The sequence below is a fragment of the Canis lupus genome, chromosome 9 (genome assembly GCF_003254725.2).
Source record: "Canis lupus dingo isolate Sandy chromosome 9, ASM325472v2, whole genome shotgun sequence".
NCBI classification, from domain to species: Eukaryota; Metazoa; Chordata; class Mammalia; order Carnivora; family Canidae; genus Canis; species Canis lupus.
Window position 1 is genome coordinate 55,192,930 of NC_064251.1, and position 22,550 is coordinate 55,215,479.

At 39.6% G+C, this 22,550-nt stretch overlaps 1 protein-coding gene and 1 pseudogene across 19 annotated transcripts in view; both read left to right on the top strand.

The window, feature by feature from the left end:
- FNBP1 (formin binding protein 1) overlaps positions 1-22,550 on the top strand; it is a 152,155-nt gene that overhangs the window by 112,479 nt on the left and 17,126 nt on the right. For 5 of the 19 annotated variants that reach the window (XM_049114980.1, XM_049114979.1, XM_025475468.3 and 2 more), the window contains 5 exons: positions 8,392-8,520; positions 9,824-9,970; positions 11,874-12,068; positions 13,018-13,200; positions 18,998-19,012. In XM_049114980.1, coding sequence (XP_048970937.1) covers positions 8,392-8,520; positions 9,824-9,970; positions 11,874-12,068; positions 13,018-13,200; positions 18,998-19,012 — 669 coding nt within the window. Of the gene's footprint in view, positions 1-8,391; positions 8,521-9,823; positions 9,971-11,873; positions 12,069-13,017; positions 13,201-16,284; positions 18,971-18,997; positions 19,013-22,550 lie in introns of those variants that run through there. The other 14 variants (XM_049114982.1, XM_025475472.3, XM_025475473.3 and 11 more) reach the window with 8 other exon arrangements.
- Positions 14,447-14,541, top strand: LOC112677738 (U6 spliceosomal RNA; annotated as a pseudogene).

The following is a 22,550-nucleotide window of genomic DNA, read 5'->3' on the forward strand; positions in this document are numbered from 1 at the left end:
TTTATTTCTCTCTGAGAATCTCATAAAAGCAGGATTATATGGAACCCAGCAAGGTTTTTATATCGGTTTCTTCCAGGCAACCTGGGACTAATTTTTATGTTAATTACTTGGGTTGGGAATTCTTGTACCATCTGTAATAATAGATACAAGTTTAAGATTTTGTTTCTCAGAGGATGCACTTCCTCTACTCCACCACATTGCCTGAGACCTTAACAAGCTTCCTTGCTGTCTTCTCTGGTCACTAGAGAAATTTTGTTAGGTATGACCTCGCTGAAAGAAAAGCAGAGAAGATGAACATTGAGATTAAAGTAAAGAAAGGGCCTGTGGTCTTATGTCTTGAACTCACTGATGGTATATGCTGAATACCACGTGGAAGATTTTTAGTATTAAACCTTACTGATTAAACATCTATTGTGACTTGGGTCCTAAGGGTGAACAGCTGCCAACCTACCACCAAACACATCAGATTTCTTAGAACAGGAAGCCTGTATTTCTTTTCTTTCCCTGGGGAATGTAACATGACTACTTTTTTTTTTTCCTCTTCCGAGGAATGTATCTTTTCTAGAACTGCATTCAAGTGCTTTCAGTATTTTTGTTCTTTACGGTAACACCACAGCCATAGAGAATGATTCTTTGGGCATTAACTTTCTAGAATCCAGGCTGTCATCTTCAGCTGTATTTGAAACCTTATGAGTGTCATATTCTGGGGTGAAGTTATTATTGAGAGTAGAGGGAGAAGAGAAAGAGATCATCAATTTTTACACTGCCACAACTGAAAGCCAAGTCTCTTGCCAATGACAATGCATTAGAAACTGGGGAAGAGAGGGAGCCAACTCTTGGAGACCATGATTTATATTTTACCAAGCTCTCTGAGCTCATACTGAATTTTTGACCAGCCTACTTTGAGACAGAGCCAACCTTAAGATGAACGAGATCAGCTTTGGCTTCTCTTTTAGCAAAAATGGTCACTCACCTTGAGTAAATGGATATTTCAATTTCTACTTTTCAAACAAGGCAACCAGAGTATAGGGAAACAGAAGGCCTTTTCTTAAAACTGTTTAGCAAGTGAATGGCCCATGTGGGATTGAGATGCTAGTCTCATTTGCTATCTTCCTGTGTTCTCTTCTTCTTCTATTTCAGTGACTGTGCACCAAAGTAACCTACAATCCTGGAGCTAGAAGTTGTAAGACTGTTAAAAAAAAAATCAGGAAATTGCTGAAATATTTTAAGCATATTTCTTTGGTTAACTTATTTTGAAGTTTTTCTCTGTTTTGTATTTTAGCTGCCTTTATAATTTATCAAAGACAGACTCATTGTTTTGGCAAGTCCCAGGCTTGGAAGTCTCCAACAAAAACTCCCAGCACTCCATCTGAATAGGAATTTTTAAATGCATTCTTAGTCTTGAACTTGAAAATGCATTCTAGATGCAACAGTTTGCTGGGAAATTTAAACAATGCCATTTATCATACAATAACATTGTTCCAGACAGAGAACTTCTTCATCTCTTCCTTTGTTAGTATCCCTCCTACTACATTTTCTTTTTAGAGTCTTTTTTCTTTTTCTTTCTTTCTTTCATTACTTTTCTTTCTTTCTTTCTTTCTTTCTTTCTTTCTTTCTTTCTTTCTTTCTTCTTCTTCTTCTTCTTCTTCTTCTTCTTCTTCTTCTTCTTCTTCTATCTCAAAGGCAACCCATGCCTCTTCAATTTTTAATATTTTGGAATTAGAATTTGTTTCTTTAATCTTTTTGACAAAATAAAATGTTCCTTAACTACTCTTTTAAGAAGTGATCACTATTAATGTTTTATTTTCACAATAATTATGCTGAGAATGCTGTTTTGGAAACTTAAGAAAACTTTTTATTTTTTATTTTTTAGAGATTTTATTTATTTATTCATGAGAGACACACACACACACAGAGAGAGAGAGAGGCAGAGACACAGGCAGAGGGAGAAGCAGGCTCCATGCTGGGAGCCCAATCCTGGGACTCGATCCTGGACCTCCAGGGATCACACCGCTAAACTGCTGAGCCACCCGGGCTGCCCAAGAAAAAAAAATTTTTTTTAAGATTATTTATTTATTTATGTATTCATGAGAGACACACAGAGAGAGGCAGAGACACAGACAGAGGGAGGAGCAGGCTCCACGCAGGAAGCCCGATATGGGACTCGATCCCAGGACTCTAGGATCATGCCCCAGGCCAAAGGTGGCGCTAAACCACTAAGCCACCCGGGCTGCCCAAGAAAATTTTTTTAAAATCACATACAGCTTTCATTTTCCCTAATCATTAAATACTCTTTTATATATATATATATATATATATATTTGACTGCATCTTAGGTCATCAAGGATATGACATATTTAACCAATGATATTACTAGGCATTTGTTTCAAGTTATTGTCTATTATAAATAATACTATGATGGATATCTTTTGTGGACATTTGAAATGGTTTCATTAAAAAAAAAGAAAAAGAAAAATGAAATGGTTTCATTAGGGGGGCTCCTGACTGGCTCATTTGGTGGAACATACAACCCTTGTTATTGGATTTGTGAGTTCAAGACCCACCTTGGGTGTGGAGATGATTTAAAAAATAAATACACATAAAAATGAATGAATTAATTAAATTATTTCATTAGGATAAATTCCCAGAAGTACAGATGCTGAGTCAAGGACTAGGAAACATAAGTTTTACTCCTAATCACTGACAAATCCTAGAGAAATCTAGTATACCAACTAGTTTTCAGGGATTCTGGGCTGGTTGCTGTTTTAATGGGTCTCAAATGCCTAGAATATAGGTTAGAGCATTCAGTGGCCCCTTCCTTCTTTGTGTGCTGCCAAAGTGTGTGTGCTTCTCTTTAACCCTGACCCTGAGTCCAAAGGGAAGGGGTGCTCTGGTGGTCAGAGCTCCTTGCCAATCTGAGAATCCCCAAGTTTGCCATCTGTGGACTGGGGATTGTTGTAATGTGCTGGTGTCATTGCATGGCATCATGTAGCTGTGCTTCTGGACTGTCCAGGGCTTGCCCCGGGCTGCCTTACCTGCTGTTGGTGTTTTCACAGATCACAGATGAAGGACTCCAGGTTGTCATGTTCCCAGTGGTTGTCAGAGGGTGGAATGTACAGGCACTTTTACTTTCTAAACCACACAGTTCTGTAAATGGGAATCATGTACAGCAAGCAAATTTTTGTAACTGGGTGAAAAAAGAACTAATGATGGAGAGAGGCCAGATAACCCAGGTTACCAAATTTGTAGATTTTATTTCATCCATGATATATCTTTTTAAGACTTTATCTTTTTAAAATCTTCTCTACTACACCCAATATGGGGCTCGAACTCACAAACCCCGAGATCAAGAGTCACATGCTCTACCAACTGAACTAGCCAGGCTCCCCAGTTTTATCCACAATATTAAATCAGTGGCTCAGGTAGTTTAAAGGGGGTACATTTGAAGCCAAGAGCCCTACTGGATCCTTGCTGTGCCTGAAGCCCAGGCCACTCACCCTTCTGGATCCTGGGGATAGTGGTCAAGCCCATCTGCTCCCTGGGTGGAGCTGCCTCAGTCTCCAGCTATTGGATAATGATTATGGGCACCCTGGCAATAATGCAAAATCATGAATTCCAAATAAAATCTCGATTTAGTCCCCTTTTCTGTCCAGCCTAGAATACAGTTGGTTTCTTTTTATGATAATGATAAAATAACACATTGAAAGTATAGCTGCTCTGAAAAAACATTTACTGTCATTTGAGCTACCATGGTGACTGTAAATTATTCCTCATTGCTGTCCCCAGATTTCTGGGAGTAAAAGATGCGCCTTTTAAATGTATACTATTACATGCCTTTAACAAAGTTAAAAGTGGCTTTCCTAAACCTCTGAACACTGCTGTACTAAATGGTTTATCATTTAAGAAATAGGAGCATATATAAAAATGCAGGAGATCTGAGGCCATGTTCAAAAAATTAATAAATCTCATTATTTATTTACGGTAAATATGTAAATGGAACCAGTATGTATTTGCCCATTTTTGTGAAAAGGTCAAAAGCCATGAGCAGCCCTGAGAAAAAATGTGAGTGTGTAATTTCTTAAGCAAATCAACCATGTTCCCCACATGAAAGTGAACACATTTCTTAGTACACCCTACATTTTCTACTTATGACAGCTGAGACTCGGCTAACAGCGTTGTTTTCTTCCCTTAATATCTGAAATATTAAGGGAAAAAATAACACTGAACTGAACAGGAAGTAGCTGCACATTTTGGCCAATGCTAATAGTCTAAATTTAACTAACTAAATGGATTATAGTATTTTTATCTTTAAACCCGTAAGGATTTAGAAGCATCGGGCTGCAGTTCAATTTCTAAATTATTGTTTTCCTTATTTAGATACTTCAACTCTGACCTTTCAGGCAATCCAGCTTTACTTCCATAGGACATTTAGAGGAGCTGTGTTAAGAGCAACCATGCAGTGAAGTCATGTTCAAGCAGTACATACTTAGGCCTGTTTGGATTTCTTTGGGGAGATTCCCAAGGGTTTGTCAAAGAAATTCTGAAGTTTAAATTCAGTCTTTCTGATTGACAGTGGAAGTGGCTTAGATCTTATTCAAAGATGTCTGTGATTTACAGCCTTAGGCAATTGTGGTCATTCTGGATTTTTTAAGAATATTTTCTCTAAATTCTATGACTGACTCATTAAAGAAAAACAAAACCCCAGAACCCTCTGAACTTCTCTTGGCCCTACAGTTATGTTGCTATAAGATGTAATGTCTTGTATTCTTAGAACAAGAACTTTAATTTAATTGCAAGATACAGCTTATGGTCTGGCTTGGGAAGGAAATACCTCTTGAAGATAATAGTCACTATTTTTAGAATGACTTAAACAGAGATGAGAAAAAGTGGTCTTTATGATCTTCATTTAGCCTTAGACTAGGAGATACACTCTCTAAAATATATAGTGACTTACGGGTCACTCCGGATGAGTTTTTGAAAGCACTTTTAAAGATATTTTTAAAAACGTATTTGTAAACGTGAGTAACCGACTCAAGGCTAGTTTTAGAGACTCTTCTAAGTTCCATCACAAAATTAACATAAGAGCTTATGAAACAAAAATAGATTTTCCATAGTAAAACTTGCTCAAACAATGGCACATTCCTGGGCCCGGGATTCAAAAGTGGGTATTAATTCAAAGCAGCTGGATGCTGGGATTGAGAATAAGACTGTCCTGTCTTCCTGCCCCAGCCCTGCAGGAATTTGATGTGGGACAATATTTTACTGCCTTTAAGTGCTTCTCTGTCCAATTAGAGAGAGAGGGAGGAGAGAGAGACTGTAGGAAAATAATACATACACACATACACTTTGCAACTTTACGTCCACATGTTTGCATTCAAGAAAATCTCCCAGGGAGATGATGCTTCTTTAACATAAAAGGTAGACCATTCCCTCTGACATATGTTTGTCTGATTTGTTTTCTTCTACTCAGCTAGCTTTCCAGGCTGGAGGTTTATATGAATCATTCCTGATTTCAGCTTCTTCAGCTCCCATCTAGTGGTCCCTAGTTAGGTTCCAGGATCACTGCAGATAAAGCTTGTAAAGGGCATCGTGAAACTATTACGAGTTAATATGCTCATGAAAGCAATTATGTAATCCAAGTGAACACAGTATTATTAGGGATTCGGGGGAACTGAGGAGGTGATCGCTGCCACTTCCAAACAGATGGTGGTGGGGTACCTCTGGCAGGGTGCTCCAGTTATGAGTGAAACATTCCATGGTTAATATGTTGGGTGTATTGTCAGGAAGCTTGTATCTGCTCGGGGTGTGTGTGTGTGTGTGTGTGTGTGTGTATGTACCTACCTACACATGCATAATGATGATATTTTGCTCTCTGTTTCAGAGCTCAAGCTATTTTAAAAATTCACCAAGTTAGAATAATTTCTCCAAAATAAATAAGGGGACTCCATCTTGTAACTTGTTACTCTTATTTACAAAGGAGATGAGGAAACAACCCGTCCCCCTTGAATTTTTGTAAGACTTTTTCTGAGGAAGGTTTATAAATGAAATAGAGAATTTTTAAGAAATTTAAGGTCTACCTGGGAGTTTCCTTGTTTTTTTTTTTTTTTCATAGTCACAACAAAGCGATACATGATAAAACTAAGTAATTGAAAGAGTTAAAGGCTTTTTGTGTTGGAATCATTAGGAGAACAGATGGTATGCACGGAGGTGGGAAAGCTATTATTTAAACAGAGGAGGCCTAGAGTATACTGAAAGGGCATGGATTTTTGAGGGTAGCTGGGGACTTAACATTTTGGGGACCAGATTCATATATTTACTAGTGGACACAGTAGAAGCGGAAGCTAGAGCATATGGTCAGGAAGGGAGTTAACAGACGGCCGACAAAGAGGAAGAATATGGCCGTTGAAGTAACCAAGGGGAGATGAGAAGTATATAAAAATGAGATTTTGAGGGTTTTGAGATCTCTAAAGCCCTTGAGAAACCAAGAAAAAAAAACCCTCAGGTAATCAGGAAATCAGTTTGGAAATATTTATATTGTTAACCTTTGTCTGAGACGTGTTGGAGAGTAGGATGAAGGAAGCAACTCTGAACAACCACATTGAGCTTTCACCAACACGCAGATGAGTGAAATGTGTCAAGGAAGTGAAAATCAGGTGAGGCCTCCAAGTCACAGAGGCAGGAAACCCTACAGAACACCAAGATGCTGAAAATCTGATAGTAGGTGCTCCCGGTGGTCAGGCAGAAAGTGGGGCACCGGCTTTACATTTGAACATGTCTGTGTTCTTTTTTTGTCCTTAAAAATGATTGGGTTTACTAAAACAAGACAAAAAACAAAGAAACAAAAAGTTCTCTTGGTTATGTTGGAACGAGGCTCTTTTCCTGTTGTGTTTTTGGCTCAGTGTGGGAGTCGGCCAAGTCACCTGCGGGCCAAGCCACCTCTTCATCTGGCAGGGGGTAGTTTTTGCCCTGCATGAATTCAGACTGTGTTAGAGATTCATGAGGTCATACTTCTCCAGACATCTCCAAAGTGCTAGATGAATCTATAGTGGGCTCACCAGCATAACCATCAGTGGTATTTGTGAATGACTTCAGAGTTTTCAGGCATTTTTGTTCAAATGTGACTTTTTTTTTCTTTTTTAAAAAAGATTTTATTTAGTTATTCATGAGAGACACAGAGAGAGAGGCAGAGACCTAGGCAGAGGGAGAAGCAGGCTCCATGCAGGGAGCCCGATGTGGGACTAGATCCTGGCACTGTGGGATCATGCCCTGAGCCAAAGGCAGGTGCTCAACCACTGAGCCACCCAGGCGTCCCTTGTTCAAGCTTTAAAATCAATTCTGCAGGGATGCGCAGTTGGCTCAGTTGGTGGAGTGTGCGACTCTTGATCTTGGTGTCATGAGTTTAAGCCCCATGTTGGGCGTGGAGCCTGCTTAATTACAAAATAAAAATAAATAAAATTGATTCTGCAGTTTGTCGACAACTGCCCCCTTTTGCGTAGGTGTGTAATTAACCAAAATGTGAATTAGAAGAGAGAAACAAATGCATGAATTTTATTATTGATTATTTAGGAGAAAATCAATGCAGTAAAACACAAAGAAGGTGCCATATTTACTACTTCTTTAAACTATACACTAAAAGTAAACATCTGAGCACCTCCCTAGATCAGCTGTAGAGTATGCAACTCTTGATCTCTGGGTTCAAGCCCTATGTTGAGTGTAGAGATTAAAAATAATAATAATAATAATAAACATCGTGGAGAGTGTTAGGTCCATAAGGATCACTGGTTCCATGCCTTTGTAATTCATGAACTCCACTGAGAATTGCATAAAAAAAAATTCTGGGGATCCCTGGGTGGCGCAGCTGTTTAGCGCCTGCCTTTGGCCTGGGGCTTGATCCTGGAGACCCAGGATCGAATCCCACGTTGGGCTCCCGGTGCATGGAGCCTGCTTCTCCCTCTGCCTATGTCTCTGCCTCTCTCTCTCTCTCTGTGACTATCATAAATAAATAAAAATTTAAAAAAAATTCTGGATTCCTCCATCCCCTCCTATCTATCTATCTATCTATCTATCTATCTAAGCACAGGTTCTCACAAGGGCCATCTAGGTAACATAAATATGTGAATTGGGCCAAGCACAAACAATAAAGAATAGGGGCACTTGTGTCAAACTAGAAAGTAATGCCAAGTTAAGACAATAGAGAATGGTAGGGTTTGTGAAAAACTAGGGTGCACATCCTTACCTAAACTAAATTCAAGATCTAAACAATTTCTAGAAAATAATACCTGCTAAATATAATGCATTGGAGGTCGATTTGCCTGCAAACCCCTCCAGTTTGCAACTCCAGGCTCTTATCATATGTAAACATTTGGATACTCTCGTTTTTTTTTCCCCAAGGCTCGACAACAAGCTCAAGTACGTCACCAAATGGCAGAGGACAGCAAAGCAGATTACTCATCAATTCTCCAGAAATTCAACCATGAGCAGCACGAATATTACCACACTCACATCCCCAACATATTTCAGGTAAGTGATTCAGGCTTCTCAGATTGGCTTTGCCTTTAGAGACACATTTGGAATCATGATTGCTGGGCTTATGAGTATTTACAGAATTCTGCATTTCCTTGAGCTGAAGTCACTTTTTGAAGCATCCAGGGGGTGCCTAGGTGGGTCAGTCGGTTAAGCACTTGACTCTTGATCTCAGGTCTTGATTTCAGGGTCATGAGGTCAAGCCTTGAGTTGGGCTCTGCTCTGCGCTTGGAGCCTAGTTAAAAAAAATAAAAATATAAACAAACAAATCGAGCATCCAGATCAAGCATTGACTGGCAATAAGAAGAAATATAATCTTAATCTCAGGGTTAATCAATGACCTTTGTAGATGTCCTTAGTTTGCAACTGCAGCCTTCTTTGCCAGTCTTAGAAGTACAAGTCTTAGATTAGCACCCTCTTTGCTAAAAGGACCATTCAGATTATAAAATGCCAACTAAATTTTAGGAGTCCTAGCAGAATCCATACGGCTGTAGGATTTGAACACATGACAGTCTTTTTCTTTTTTTTTATTTATGATAGTCACACAGAGAGAGAGAGAGAGAGAGAGAGAGAGAGAGGCAGAGACATAGGCAGAGGGAGAAGCAGGCTCCATGCACCAGGAGCCCGACGTGGGATTCGATCCCAGGTCTCCAGGATCGCGCCCTGGGCCAAAGGCAAGCGCTAAACCACTGCGCCACCCAGGGATCCCTGACAGTCTTTTTCTTTACATTGTTTTTCTTCTGGGTACTTTAGGTTGTCAGAAATGGCATGAGAAAAGTTATAGACCTGTTCTCCCACACTGGGAATCTTTTACAACTCGTGTCCCATTGTAGAAAAAAATAACAAGTATTTGCCTCTTAGTGTCTACACACATAGCAGACAGCAGACGAGAACCTCCAACTAGTAGAGGGAAGATACACTCGTTACATTTCAGCCTGGGTTGGGTTGAGACCGTTAACCGACACCAGGCTTTTGGTAGAGTGAAGTAGCAGATCAAAGGCAGAGATGTTTGAAATGTATCACCAAATGGTGTCAACGGGAAAAGTACTTGAGCTTGGGGTTCTCACTGAAATTGGAATGGAATCCCATAAAGTATACATTTGGGCAGCCTAACAACTCATCAAAGATGTGTACAGCTGACCAAGACAGAGGCAATAATCATAATGAAAGTATAGCCTTAACCCTACCGATCGGCCTATTTCCCTCCCAGACTGTTTGCTCAAGGTAACAATGCCACTGAAAGCAACTTCTGTGAGTCATAGTGGACCAGATTGATTTCATGCAAAATCTAATGTTGCAGAAAATACAGGAGATGGAAGAACGGAGGATAGTGCGGATCGGAGAATCAATGAAGACCTACGCGGAGGTTGATCGGCAGGTGATTCCGATCATTGGGAAATGCTTGGATGAAATAGTAAAGGCAGCTGAATCAATCGATCAGAAGAATGTAAGTATTGTAGTTTGAACTTAATTTACAACGAAGGATTCTGGTTCCATTATTTCTTCTCTTCTGTCCACAGTGACCTCGCTGAATTATCTCAAGATGGATAGTTGTTTCCAGTTCTTACGAGTACTTTGCAGCCATAGTAACACCATTTTAGAGTGTTCTGTTCAGCCTTAGTATTTTGGATTTAGCTCTCACATTTCTTTTCCAAAAAAACACAGATAAGTCTGGGACATTACAGAATTAAATTGAAATGTTTTCCTGTCAGTTAGCTGAGTAACCCCACACACTGGGATCTGGTTCTTTAGGGCTCTGTTTCATTTCAGGTCAGATAATTCTTTATTGTAGGGGCCTGTTTTGAGGACTTCAGAGTGTGTAGTAGCATCATCCATGGCCTCTACTAACCAGATGCCAGTAGCACCCTTCCCTGGGTTATAAGTATCAGAAGTGTCTAGACATTGCCGTATGTCCCTTGCAGGACACAATCGTCTCCATCTGAGAACACTACTTAGGGCCAGTGTCATTCATTTGGATTCCTTTCCTAGAAACCTACCTATTTCCCTCAACAAAAATAACTAGGATACCACTGTAGGCTTTTACAAACATTTATTAATTTGCAAAACCAAATATTTAACAAAAAGCAATGTCAAGAGTATTCTTTGTCATAAGAGCATCTTGGAATGAGCCCAGGCAAGGAATCAAAGCTGTCTTTCCGATATGAGCATATCTTAGCATATAGATTCTTCATTGCCCTAAGGACATTTTAGGTGTATTAACATTTAAGGCCATATGTGTAAAAAAATTGTTATCAATCCAATGTGCAGAAATACTTCCAAATGTGTTAAATGATAGTGTTTGTAGAAAGAATAGTTCCAGTAGCAGGCATATTCTTTTTATTTTAGAATTCCTCGATCTCTATTTTTATTAACATCTATTTGCCAAAGCCTCCTTCTTTGGTGATTTCAGCTAACTTTTTTGGGGGAAATTACTGATGCTTCTTAATTGATGGTGTTTCCCCCACAAAGCTACATTATGCCAAGAAGTAGTTGTAAGTGATCAAACCATCCTTTTCTTACACTGAAAATCTCTTTATTTGATGGTTTTATCTCCTTTAAGCACCTCTAAGTCCTTTTGCTGAACATGAGTCTTGGTTGAGACACGTGACTGGTCATGCATCCATGCAGTCCAGTTTTCCATGGTATGAGTGCCTTTTCCATTTTCTTACCGCTGTTACTTCATTGATTTTGGACATCTTTGCATCCTCAGCTTTGGACAAAGTCTTTTGGTGGCTCATAGATGCCTGGCTCATGGAGAGAGATCGAGAAATAGTCTTGGTGAGGTTTTCCCTCATCACAGTGTTTAAAATGTCAGCAGTCGCCAATAAATGACTGTAGGGAGGGATCTTTTAAAGGGAAATAATAATCGTGAGATTTATAGGTAAGCTTTCACCTCTATTGAATCTTGGCTTTTTTTCTTAGCTTCATTGACTTCTGGCATTGATTAAATTCTGAAACAACCCTGATTTTAATTTTTTGTATTAGAAGCTTGGAAATGTCTTTTTCCTTGAAACTTCACAGTTTTATAAGATCATGTCTGAATGATGGTTTCCCTTGATCATTTTTATATGGGAAATTGTGAGCACCCTAGATCTTTAGGATATTTCTCCCATTATGGGAGCCTTGTTTTCCCATTATATCACTGATCATTCTGTTTCACCTACAACCTTTATGTTACTAAATCCAAGAGTCTTTCTAGGTCTTCATTCAAGCTCATATTCAAGAACTTGAACTATTAGCAGCACCGGCCCCCACTCAAACACTCTCCTACCTGCTCTTCCTTCACTTGATTCCCAGGAAACCATATATAATATGGTTATATTATATAATATAATATATTGTAATTTCAGGATTCGCAGCTGGTAATAGAAGCTTATAAGTCCGGGTTTGAACCTCCCGGGGACATTGAATTTGAGGATTACACTCAGCCCATGAAGCGCACTGTGTCGGATAACAGCCTTTCGAATTCCAGAGAAGGCAAATCAGAGCTCAAATTTGGTGGCAAATCCAAAGGAAAGTTATGGCCATTCATCAAGAAAAATAAGGTACTGATGGTTGGACCCAGTGTGAAATGGGTTTTATAAAATGTGGAGACTTTTTACTTTCTCTGTTAGTCTTTAAAAAAACCAAAAACCTAAGAACTTAAACCTGTAGTTTGCAGAATGCAAAAAAGAGCTAGCTAGCTAGTGTGCTATTTTATTTTAAATTATTATTTCTTTGGTGGTGGTACCTTTGCCATGGCCATTTGTCTTATTTCGGATGCATTGCCACTTGTATGGTGTCAACCACACTAACACTGACCTCTACTGACCTCTCGGCCATTTCCCATCATGCCTTTCACTGCTAAGTCTCCTAGCCACCTGGTCACCTCGGCTGGGAGAGGGGACACTGCGCAGAATTTCTAGAACGATTTATTGGCAGCTCTGATTGAAATCGTTTCCATGGGCTAAAACTTGGTCTGAATTCATGTTAACCATGTGCTTCCATGAACATTTTGCGTTTTCTTTTGGTAGCGTGATACATAGGTGCATGACAGCTTTAACCTGGGCATCACATGCGGTCAAGGCAGCACTACTGCACTCTCCTGACAATAACTTCGAATTTAATTTTCAAAGACTGTCTTGCTGTTTTGATAACCTTGGCATCTAAGGTCCTTTATTTGCTCTCATCGAGCTCTCTTGGTTTAGGTGGTTTAGAAATCTCTACCCTTCTGGCCTTAACTGGTTTAGCATAACTAATCAGAAACAGTTTGCATGTGAGAGTCTGCATGAGCTTCTTGTCAGAGATTTCTTGCTCTTCTTCTGTTGCTTGACTACTAAAACTTCCACTTTCGTCATATTCTACATGTTTTCTTTTGGACCATGGCCTAAATATTTAATCGTTTGTGTTTGACTTGCTTTGGATTTCAAATATGATTTGATGCTTATTTTTGTTTTGTGTCTTATCTTCTTGTTTCTGATTTTACTCTGTCACTGCTCCATCTCTTACATGTAGCTTATGTCCCTTTTAACATCCCCCCATCAGCCTCCCCCTCCTCCCCCTGCCTCTGCCTCACCCTCTGCTGTTCCCAACGGCCCCCAGTCTCCCAAGCAGCAAAAGGAACCCCTCTCCCATCGCTTCAACGAGTTCATGACCTCCAAACCCAAAATGCACTGCTTCAGGAGTTTAAAGCGTGGGGTAAGTTCTGCTCTGGAATCGTGTGTCTCTTGTGCGCTCTGGTTGCATGTGTTGTTCTGCATAACCCATTTTGTTTGTGAATGAACCCATTGTGTTTTCCCCATAACATGAACCGGTAAGGACCTGTGATTCACCATAGCTAGAAAGAAGAACAAGGATAGAAAGAGGAGAGAAGAAAGAAGGAAGCAGAATGGATGGGAAGAAGAAGAGAAAGCCAGCCAAGCCAGCCCAGAGTCCTTTATGTCTCGAGCACATTTTAGAAAGGCTTTTCTCCACTTCCCTTTGAACACATCTAAGTCATTAATATTCTACCTTGATTTTACCAAAAAAGGAAGCTTAGATTCAATTGCTAAAGCCAGCAGCAGACGAGATGAGGAATTGGAAGTCACTGTATACTCAGAAAATAATTGCTTGATAATTGCTGCAATAATGCAAGCGTCACAAAGATACTTCTCTCTGAGCTAAGCCTCAGGGTTCAAAGGGGAAATGTCACGAGTTTACAGGGATTTCTTTAGCTATGTTGGTGAATTTATATGATGGTGAATTTATATGATGGTGCTAAAATATCTGTTGCTGGAAAGGCCTAAGGCCGGATTTATCTTTAGAGGCTAAGATAATAAGTGGCTGACATTTACTGAGCACTTATGATGTACCAGACTCTCTTCCATGGGACCACTTACTTTCCTTCAACTGGCCTAGGACCCTGGGTACTAAGACATCTTTATTTTACTGGTAAGAAAACCAAGGCCTAAAAAGATGAAGTTCGGAAGAGGTGAAGCCAGAGAGGCTGCTCTTAGTCTGAGGTTCTGTGACGTCCACATTCAGGGAGCATCTATTATATAGATATGGTTGACTCATGAGTGGATGTCGTTTAGACTCCAGTTTGCCATTCAATTATGATTGTGCCTAGCTCACAGGGCTTTGTGAAATTGATCCAGTAACCAAAAAGAGTTACCAGTTTGGTTTATAGGAAAAGACTGGAATAAAGTCATTTGGAGCTTCCCGAAGAAATCTAACTGAGCAGCATAGTCTAAGCCATCCCCAGATATCCTTTATAATAAATAATGAAACGTGGTAATCAAGAGTAAACAGGCATGTGTGCTGACATTTCCACTAAGGTCTTTTATCCTGACCTTTGGGAATTGTGGTACAGTGGTTGTGGGATGTGTTTTCATACAAACATAATTTTTACTCTTCCTTCCTTTGGGTAAAAAAGAATGTAAATGTATAATTGACTAAAACAAGGGGGCAGCACATATGTTAAAATTGGAAGGATACGGAGGAGATTAGCATGTCCCCTGCTTGTGGACGGCACTCAAATTTGTGGTGTTCCATGTTTTAAAAATAAGTAAATAAATAGAATGAGGGACAACCCCCCCCCCATTTCTTTATACACAGAGTTCAATCTCAACGTTTTATGGGAAGAATACATATAGTTGGTGAAATTACCTTTTCTTAAGATTACTCAGCATATCAGGTTAAGAATTAGAAATCAATTTCCTCAAGATTTCAAGAGAGCCATTGTTAGAAGGCAGAGCTTCAGAAGTGGATGATAGATCGCGTTGAGCTCTATAATTAGATCTCAGTTCCTGGCTGGATCAGGCTGGCTTTTAAAACTCCCCGTCCATCCTGCTTGCTCATGGAAGAATTGCCAACATCTGGCCAGGGTGTTTTTGCTGGACTATAAAGTTTTACATTAACTGTAAGTCAGTTAACCATCTCTGCCACTTGCAGGACCTTTATAGAGCACTCATTTATTGTGTTTCTAATAAGTACCTCTGAATGGTCTTTTGGAATCTCACGATGGAGTATGTTGAATATTTGTGATTGTTTACCATTTGTTTCTGTGTCTGTTCCATTCTCTCGGCACTACACAGTCTGTTGGTTGCAAATGGTTTTCCGAATCTGTGTTTCCTGATGTTCTCTAAATGTTTAGGAAAAGACCAAAGAATGTCAGTAATCAATAAGTGTACAGGAAAGACAGCTAGGAAAAATACAAGCCTTAAAAAAAAAAACCAGTGAAATGAGAAACAGGCTATTATGATTTAAAGGAAACCCCCTCTTTTAAAAATTGCTAATTGGCAAATGAGTTCTATTTCTTACTCTTTAAATCTGGGCTCAGCAAAAACAGTTAAAAAAAAAACTTTTTTTTTTCTCAATGCTGAGTGTGTTTTCCTGAGAGTTAACGTGCACACAGACGCATTCTAGAAGCATTAGTAAATGAATAGAAACATGTTTCTTCTTCCCTCTTTTTTGATCAGCCTTTTCTTAGCAAGGGTCAGATTTGAGGTCCCTTCCTTCAGGAAGTAGCAGTGAACAAAAAAGAAAGAAAGAAAAAGGAAATGCATCACAGAAGTAAAATTAGGAAGTTCAAAAATAAAAAGCAAATCTGAAGTTTGGGGAAATAAATTTGATTTTAAAGCAATCTCAACACGGAAGGAATATGGATTACAGGGCCCATGACGAAAATGATACTGTCCTTATTTTCATTTATTCTTCTTTTTTAACTCTAAGACTATTGTACCAAAGATAGGAAAAGTGTCCTAGAATAATAAATCTGTGATTTTAACACATCTTTTAATTTATCATGTTTTGCAGCTTTCAGACCCAGATTTCAATCTTTTGTTTCTATTACTGTATAAATCCTATGCAGACATTTCTTAGCATAGCCGATTTTGTGTCTAAGTAAACAGGATAAAATGTTTTTTGTTGTAAATTGTTGGCATCTGTAAGGAAATTTTGTTTCACTGAACATTTCTAAAGTATGCCACCTGAGCATTATTAACTGTTTTTTCATCTTTATGTAAGTCAAGGAAAAATGAAACTAGATAGTATGATCTCCATTTACAATTTACAAATGTAATCTTATTGTCTTAAATTAAGATGTATTTTTCTGGTCTGGGCAAGGTCCTTCTAGAACTAAACTATGGACATAGTTTCCCCATGTTTTAGAATTCATTGCATGGAAAAATCCCATGAAAGTTGATCAAAAGATTTGGAAAATCCTTACTGATTGTTTCAGATGTTACAGTTTTGTGGTCACTTTAATTTTATTTATCTTGTTCTCTTGCTGATTATTGGCAGACTCAGTCTTTCTGTTTTCACAAAGAACTCATGAAGAGGACAATAGGGAAACCCACGTATGCTTTTGAAGCTAGGGACTATGTTGTAAGTTTACCTGTGACGGCCACGGCATACGGTCACAGCACAGGTACTAACCCCTATGAGAGCACCAAGACTGGGGACCCAGCGATGAAATTCTCCACTGGGAGATCTGGACCCAGAAAAGGCCTAATTATGAGTATAAATTCAACCCCAACCTACTTCATCTGGAAAACTTGGGTGGGAGAAAGAACCAACTTCCCAATGACAACCAAACTTCCTCAAAATGCCAATGAACTGAGCTTGGCTTTTCCCCCCTCTGTGTTGACCGCGACTGCCATCTGAGAAGATGTCACTGGGTACGATTTTACAGCAGAATCGCACCCATAAATGCAACTGCAGAGTGTGGTCACAGCAGAAGGACACTCTTAACAGACGGCAGTTGTGTTGCACGAGGACCCACATCCCCGTTTGAAAGAGGTGGATCCGTAAGGGGGTGATGCCCTAAAACTTGCAGAACCAAAATGATCACTGGAGTATGAGCAAGGTCACGGAGTAGTAATGTGGCTTTGCATGGACCTTAAACCCATTTACTTATATGTTTATTTTCACTGTCCCCTTTCTTCGTACTGGAGGTTAGTACCTGTGGCTGCACAGTAACACATGGATCCGCTAGCTCTGTGTTCCCTCATGTGTTATTGACATGTGTGGCTCCCAAGGCTCCATAATTATTGCCTGAAACTGACAGCTTTTTAGTTCCTCAGATGTCTTGCAATGCACTTAATGCAATCTTTAAAAGTATTCTCTTAAATGATTCGGTTTCTAATGTTAAGTGATCTAACTGGCTGGCTTACCAACTTAAGACCGGAAACTGGTTTGTGATTGTTACAAGAAGACCACATCCCATGATGGTGTTCCTTGTAGATGACCCATCACTGTGCACTTCAGAAAATTGAATTTGTCTCGAAAATCCGATATTTCCTCTTGGTACTCAGATTTCGTTTCGGTCCCCATAACTCATTGTTATTACGAAGTGGTAATATTCCTCTGCTATTAGTTCCGATGTTAGAATTCTTCTTTTGGAATGCTTAAGGAAGAATATTTAATTTATCTATGCCTGCGAGTAACAGAAGTACCCAAATAGAGACCAGATAGTGTACAGAGGGCAAATGTCGGGTCTTTGAATTAGTGACATTTAGATAGTAACGTGTGAGAAGACATTTGTAGGTGGTAGCGTGCTTTATAAGGAAGATATTTGCAAAGTTTTCCGCTGTGCACCCAGTGTTGTCTGTAAAGAACTCAAGATGTGACAAATCGATCTGTGCTAAAGCTCACAGGAGAGGCCCATGAGAACAGTCATGAGTATGCCAGGATATACCTTGTTCTCCCAAAAGTTTTGTCTTGTTTCTTCTTTCCTCCAAGTCTTTTTCCCCACAGGGGCAATTTCTTTAAAAGTGGGATGCCTATTTAAAAAGAAGTGTCAAAAAAAAAAAAAAAAAAGAAGTGTCAATTTTGAGTTAATCTTATGTATAAGATTTTTTTTAAATCTGCTTAAGGAATTTTTAACACCCTCCAGCTCATTTTAAAATCAAAGGGCATAAAAAAATAATAAAAAATAAAATAAAAAAAATAAAATCAAAGGGCGCTTTCTTTGGTACTTTGTCTCCAACATATTTTTGATCCTACCACAACTGCCTGAACTTTTAGGATTGATGCCCGCTGAGTAAAAATGCACCACACTCACAAAACACTGCTTTACAGCCACAGAGCATGTCTCAGGCATTAATGGAGAACCAGATGTTTTGGGTTTTGTTTTGTTTTTTTTTTTTTCTAATTTTGAGATGCCTTCTCATCTGTTTCATGTCCAGTGATCACTATGCCTTTGTTAATCCCCAGACCCAGGAGAATTACACCTGCTATGTCCTGATAATTGTCAGGAAATCCATAGCAAGGCTTACCTCCTTGGTAGTTGAGATAGTTGACTCTCTGTTTCCTAACAGTAACTCTCAGGGCAGCTACCCCCGTCAGTTCCCAAATACTATGTTATCCCCATGGGTAGGCCTCAGAGTGGATGGAGAGCCTCTGAATACACCTTCTAAGTGGTGCAAGAGCATTGTCCTGCCTCCAGCCTCATGCAGAGAAGCTTCCTGGCTCCTGCGGGTGGTTTCCTAGAGCAGCTTGCAGTCCCTGGTTACCTGTTCACCCATTCAAGAATTTGCCTCAATGCCTTCAAGAGTTCATATTTATTAGAGTTTCTTAAGATAAATACATTACTTGTACATTGTGGAAGTCACTGCTCTTCAGACCCCCTGCGAGTAAAACTTTCCATGTAAATGCGGTGAACAAAAAGCCTACGTGATTATTTTTGTCTTTTATTATCAGCATGTGTCACCAACTGCGAACTTATTTTAGCTTATATCCAGGCTGATGTGACCCATACAGAACTGTGAATAGAAAGTCTCCTTTTCTGTCTTTATCCTTTGCCCTGGCAACGTGGCAGCTACAGGAAGGTTTTGGCAGGGGCCAGCCCCTCTTGTGAACGTTTGCACAGATCCGCTGCAGTCATTTTCACAAGCGACAGGTGAATTTATGTGTTATGTTAATACGGTGCAACTGACCGAATTCCTCTTCTTCTGATGTGTTGTCTCTTTCTCTCTTTTCTCCCCCCTGTTACGTCTCCAATTTTTACATGAAGCTTTCTCTCAAGCTGGTAAGCACAATTATTCTATGCATGTCCTGAATCTTATCAGGTTTTTTGGTGTATGTTTCTCTTGCGTGTGCTTTCGTTGGTGTTTCTTCATTAGACCTTTGCCATACAAAGGTCCAGAATCTACTAAAGGTGGTCTTAATCTTTTCCAGTTGCTAAGAAAATTAACGCTTAACTGATGATTTGGTTTCTTTTCTGATTGGGGCCTTAAGAGGATGGCAAATGTTAGTAAACTTTATTTAAATGTGAGCATAAATATAAATATTAATATGGGGGAGTTTATTTATTGGATCATTTGGAGTAAAAGTAAATTTGACAGCTGAAGATGCTCCTCCCTGGGAGCCACAGAAGCAGATGAAAAATGCGCAGAACCTGAAGGAGACGTGCAGAAATGGTGCCAGTCTCAACTCAGGTCCAAGGCGGCCTGTGAGAATCCCAAACCACGGAATCTAAGTTGCTTCATAAACACGAGGGTGCCTTGTGAGTAGCTGATTGAAGAAATCACAAGGTGACTTTATGGACAGTGAAAAGAGCCTCCTAAGCCTTTCTAAAATAATTGACTTAGTGTTCCGTGTCGTTCCTACCTAATTGCGTAGCCCTAGTAAACAGTCAGACTAATCATTTAATTTATTAAAAGAAACTCTTAACTTTATAACCCCTAACTATACTGCAGATATGTGTAAGTTACATAGTATTCTCACCACCACAGCTGAGAATGTCCTAAAATCATGAACAATGATAAACTGCAACAATTCAACCAGGAATAGAGTCAGTTCCTTTATTTTATTTTATTTTATTATTTTATTTTATTTTATTTTATTTTTTATTTTTTTATTTATTTATTTTTTTTCTGGTGCCAAAACCCGGGATCAAACAGGTCAGTTGCTTTAGGCACTGCTGCTGCTAATGCTGGATGGTGGTTTCTGGGTTATCCTTATATACATATTTGTATGTGTGTACAGGGATACGCATATGTGTGAATACCCAGAATTTTTTCAGCCTGACTCAGTATTTGGCAACCAACCCAACCCAGGAGGAAATGAATATTTTATTAAATGGAACATATTTCTTAGACCGTGAAATAAAATCCCCAGACGAGTCCTTAATTAAGGTCTCCGTGAGAAGGAAAACATTCTAAATGTTTCAATGAACTACGTTCGGCGGCAGCATGAATTTGGGAGAAATTGGGTCAATTAAGTAGGAATCTCTAAGGTACCGGGGTTCCTTCCTTGCTGTTTCTGTATTTCTTCTTTTTTTTTTTTTTTTTTTTTTAAGATTTTACTTATTGATTGATTTGTTGGTGAGAGATGCAGAGAGAGGCGGAGACACAGGCAGAGGGAGAAGCAGGTGCCCCATGGGGAGCCTCACGTGGGACTCAATCCCAGGACCCCGGGATCATGATCCGAGACAAAGGCAGAGGCTCAGCCACTGCGTCAGGCCGCCCAGACACCCCTGTATTTCTTCTTTTGCTGAGGTGCTAGCAGCAAAAGATAATATTAATAATAATATTAGGCGATCTTTCTGTCTGACATGGGAATCATTTTACTGATCTGGTATTGAATTGGTGCTTTATACCATTACTTTGAAGCTAATAAAGAAAGGAAGTGTTCCCCAAAGATGCCCGAGGTGGAAAAAAAGTAAAATCACAAGAAGCAGCTAGCTATTGCTTGTGCTATCGGGGGGAGATGCTCAGGAGCAAGAGTTTGCTTCCCGAAGTGTGTAAAACAAGCTCCTCCTAGAGCCACAACCATATAAAATATCCCCACACGCATTGATCCCCTCTTGCAAAACCAGTGACATAGGTGTGGCCAGTCTCTTTGCAAACTGGGCCCCTCCAAAGATTTCAGAACGTCTACTCTGACTCAAAGCTAGAAATATAAATCCCTTCATGGCAAAATGAATCATAGGTCAGTGTATTGTTTAAAATAATCCAAGCCCTAAAAGGCTAATTGGACACAATGGCCTTTTAAGGTAGTTCCAGACACCTTATGATCCTTTGGATCTAGAAGAAGCCATGACCTGAAAGCAATGCGAAGTCTGTTTGGGGCATTGCTCATAAGATTAGTTTCTAAATAATGATACAGAAACACAGAATATCTATTGGAAGGGACTTAATTCATTGGTTTATTATTTAACTGTTTTTAGTTTTCATAAATAATTAAAGTTAATAATTAATAATTTAATAATAATTAAAGTGTTTCACTGTATAGGGAACTTGTTTATAAGTCACAAGTACTGTGTTTACGCACCACTGCAAACCCACCACCTGCTCATAGTCTACACCCATGTCATCCCATACGGTAGCTACCCATCACGTGTGCCTATTTACATTTTAGTTAATTAAAATGCAATAAAAATGTAAAATTCAGTTCTACCATTGCACCATGTGTGGCTACTGTACTGACTAGTGCAGAGATGAGAACTTTTCCATTCTTTGTAGGAAAAAAATTCTTTGGGCCTGCTAGCCCCTAGTTAGTTAGGCTTAGTAACTCTTAATGAGTTAACATGGAGCACTCACTGGATTTCCTGGCTTCTGAAGCAGCGTGTCTTGCCCTGTGTTATGGTGCATTCTGGCACTGGAAAAAAACAAAACAAATCTTAATTTTGGAAAACATGCTGATCCAATTTAAGTAAACTCAGCATGAGTACATACGAGGTATCGTGCTTTCGGGCTCAGTGACAAGCACACAATTTGGGTCTCAAGTATTACAGATGGTAATAGCATATGGGACAGAAGAAAACAAGTCTGATTTATTTCCATATTGAAGATGAGTTTGGATCATCTTAGTTTTAGAGGCAACTAAGCTTGCTTGGCTTGCCATGAGGGAATAGCCATTTGTGCTCTGGTTTCTCTCATCTCCCTCTCTCTCTCTCTTACATATGTGCACACATGCACACACACACACACACACACACGAGTCTGAGAAACTCCACTGAAAGGGCTGTACATGGCCTTCCGGTAAATTACTAAATCACACGCTTCCAGCACAGCAGCCTGGCCTTCTGTCATAAGCAGCCAGGGAGCCTCGGTCACAAGCATCATGTCAGCTGCTTAACAATTTCAGCTCGATTTTGGAATTCCATTATCCAGGTCCTCTCTTTTCCACCCACACTCCCAAACCAGTGTGTTTAACTGGTTCTAAAGTAAAACCTCTTTTTTAAATTTCTTGGCTTATCCTTAGCTGTTGAATACGCTTCTCTTTCCTTATGAAAACGCTTCATTGAAGTAAAAGCACTTGATAACCAGTGGCTTAGCCACAGCTTCTGACATGTAAGCATCTGAGGAAGTCTGCAAGCTCTATTTAGATGGCACGCACCTTGGAAAGACAGTAATTGTTTCTGAAAGGGGATCAAGATATCAAAATAGGCTCCTTCTGCTGGATTGGAAACAGCTGACATGGATTTTGTGCGCTGGGAAGTTGGTGCGGAGGTCAAGGAGCACGCATTCTACATGGATTTTGTGAGGTCACCCTACAGATGTCAAAAAGGAGTGACCAGACTTTTAGAGGCAGCAGGGAGAGGAAACATCAATGTTTTCATG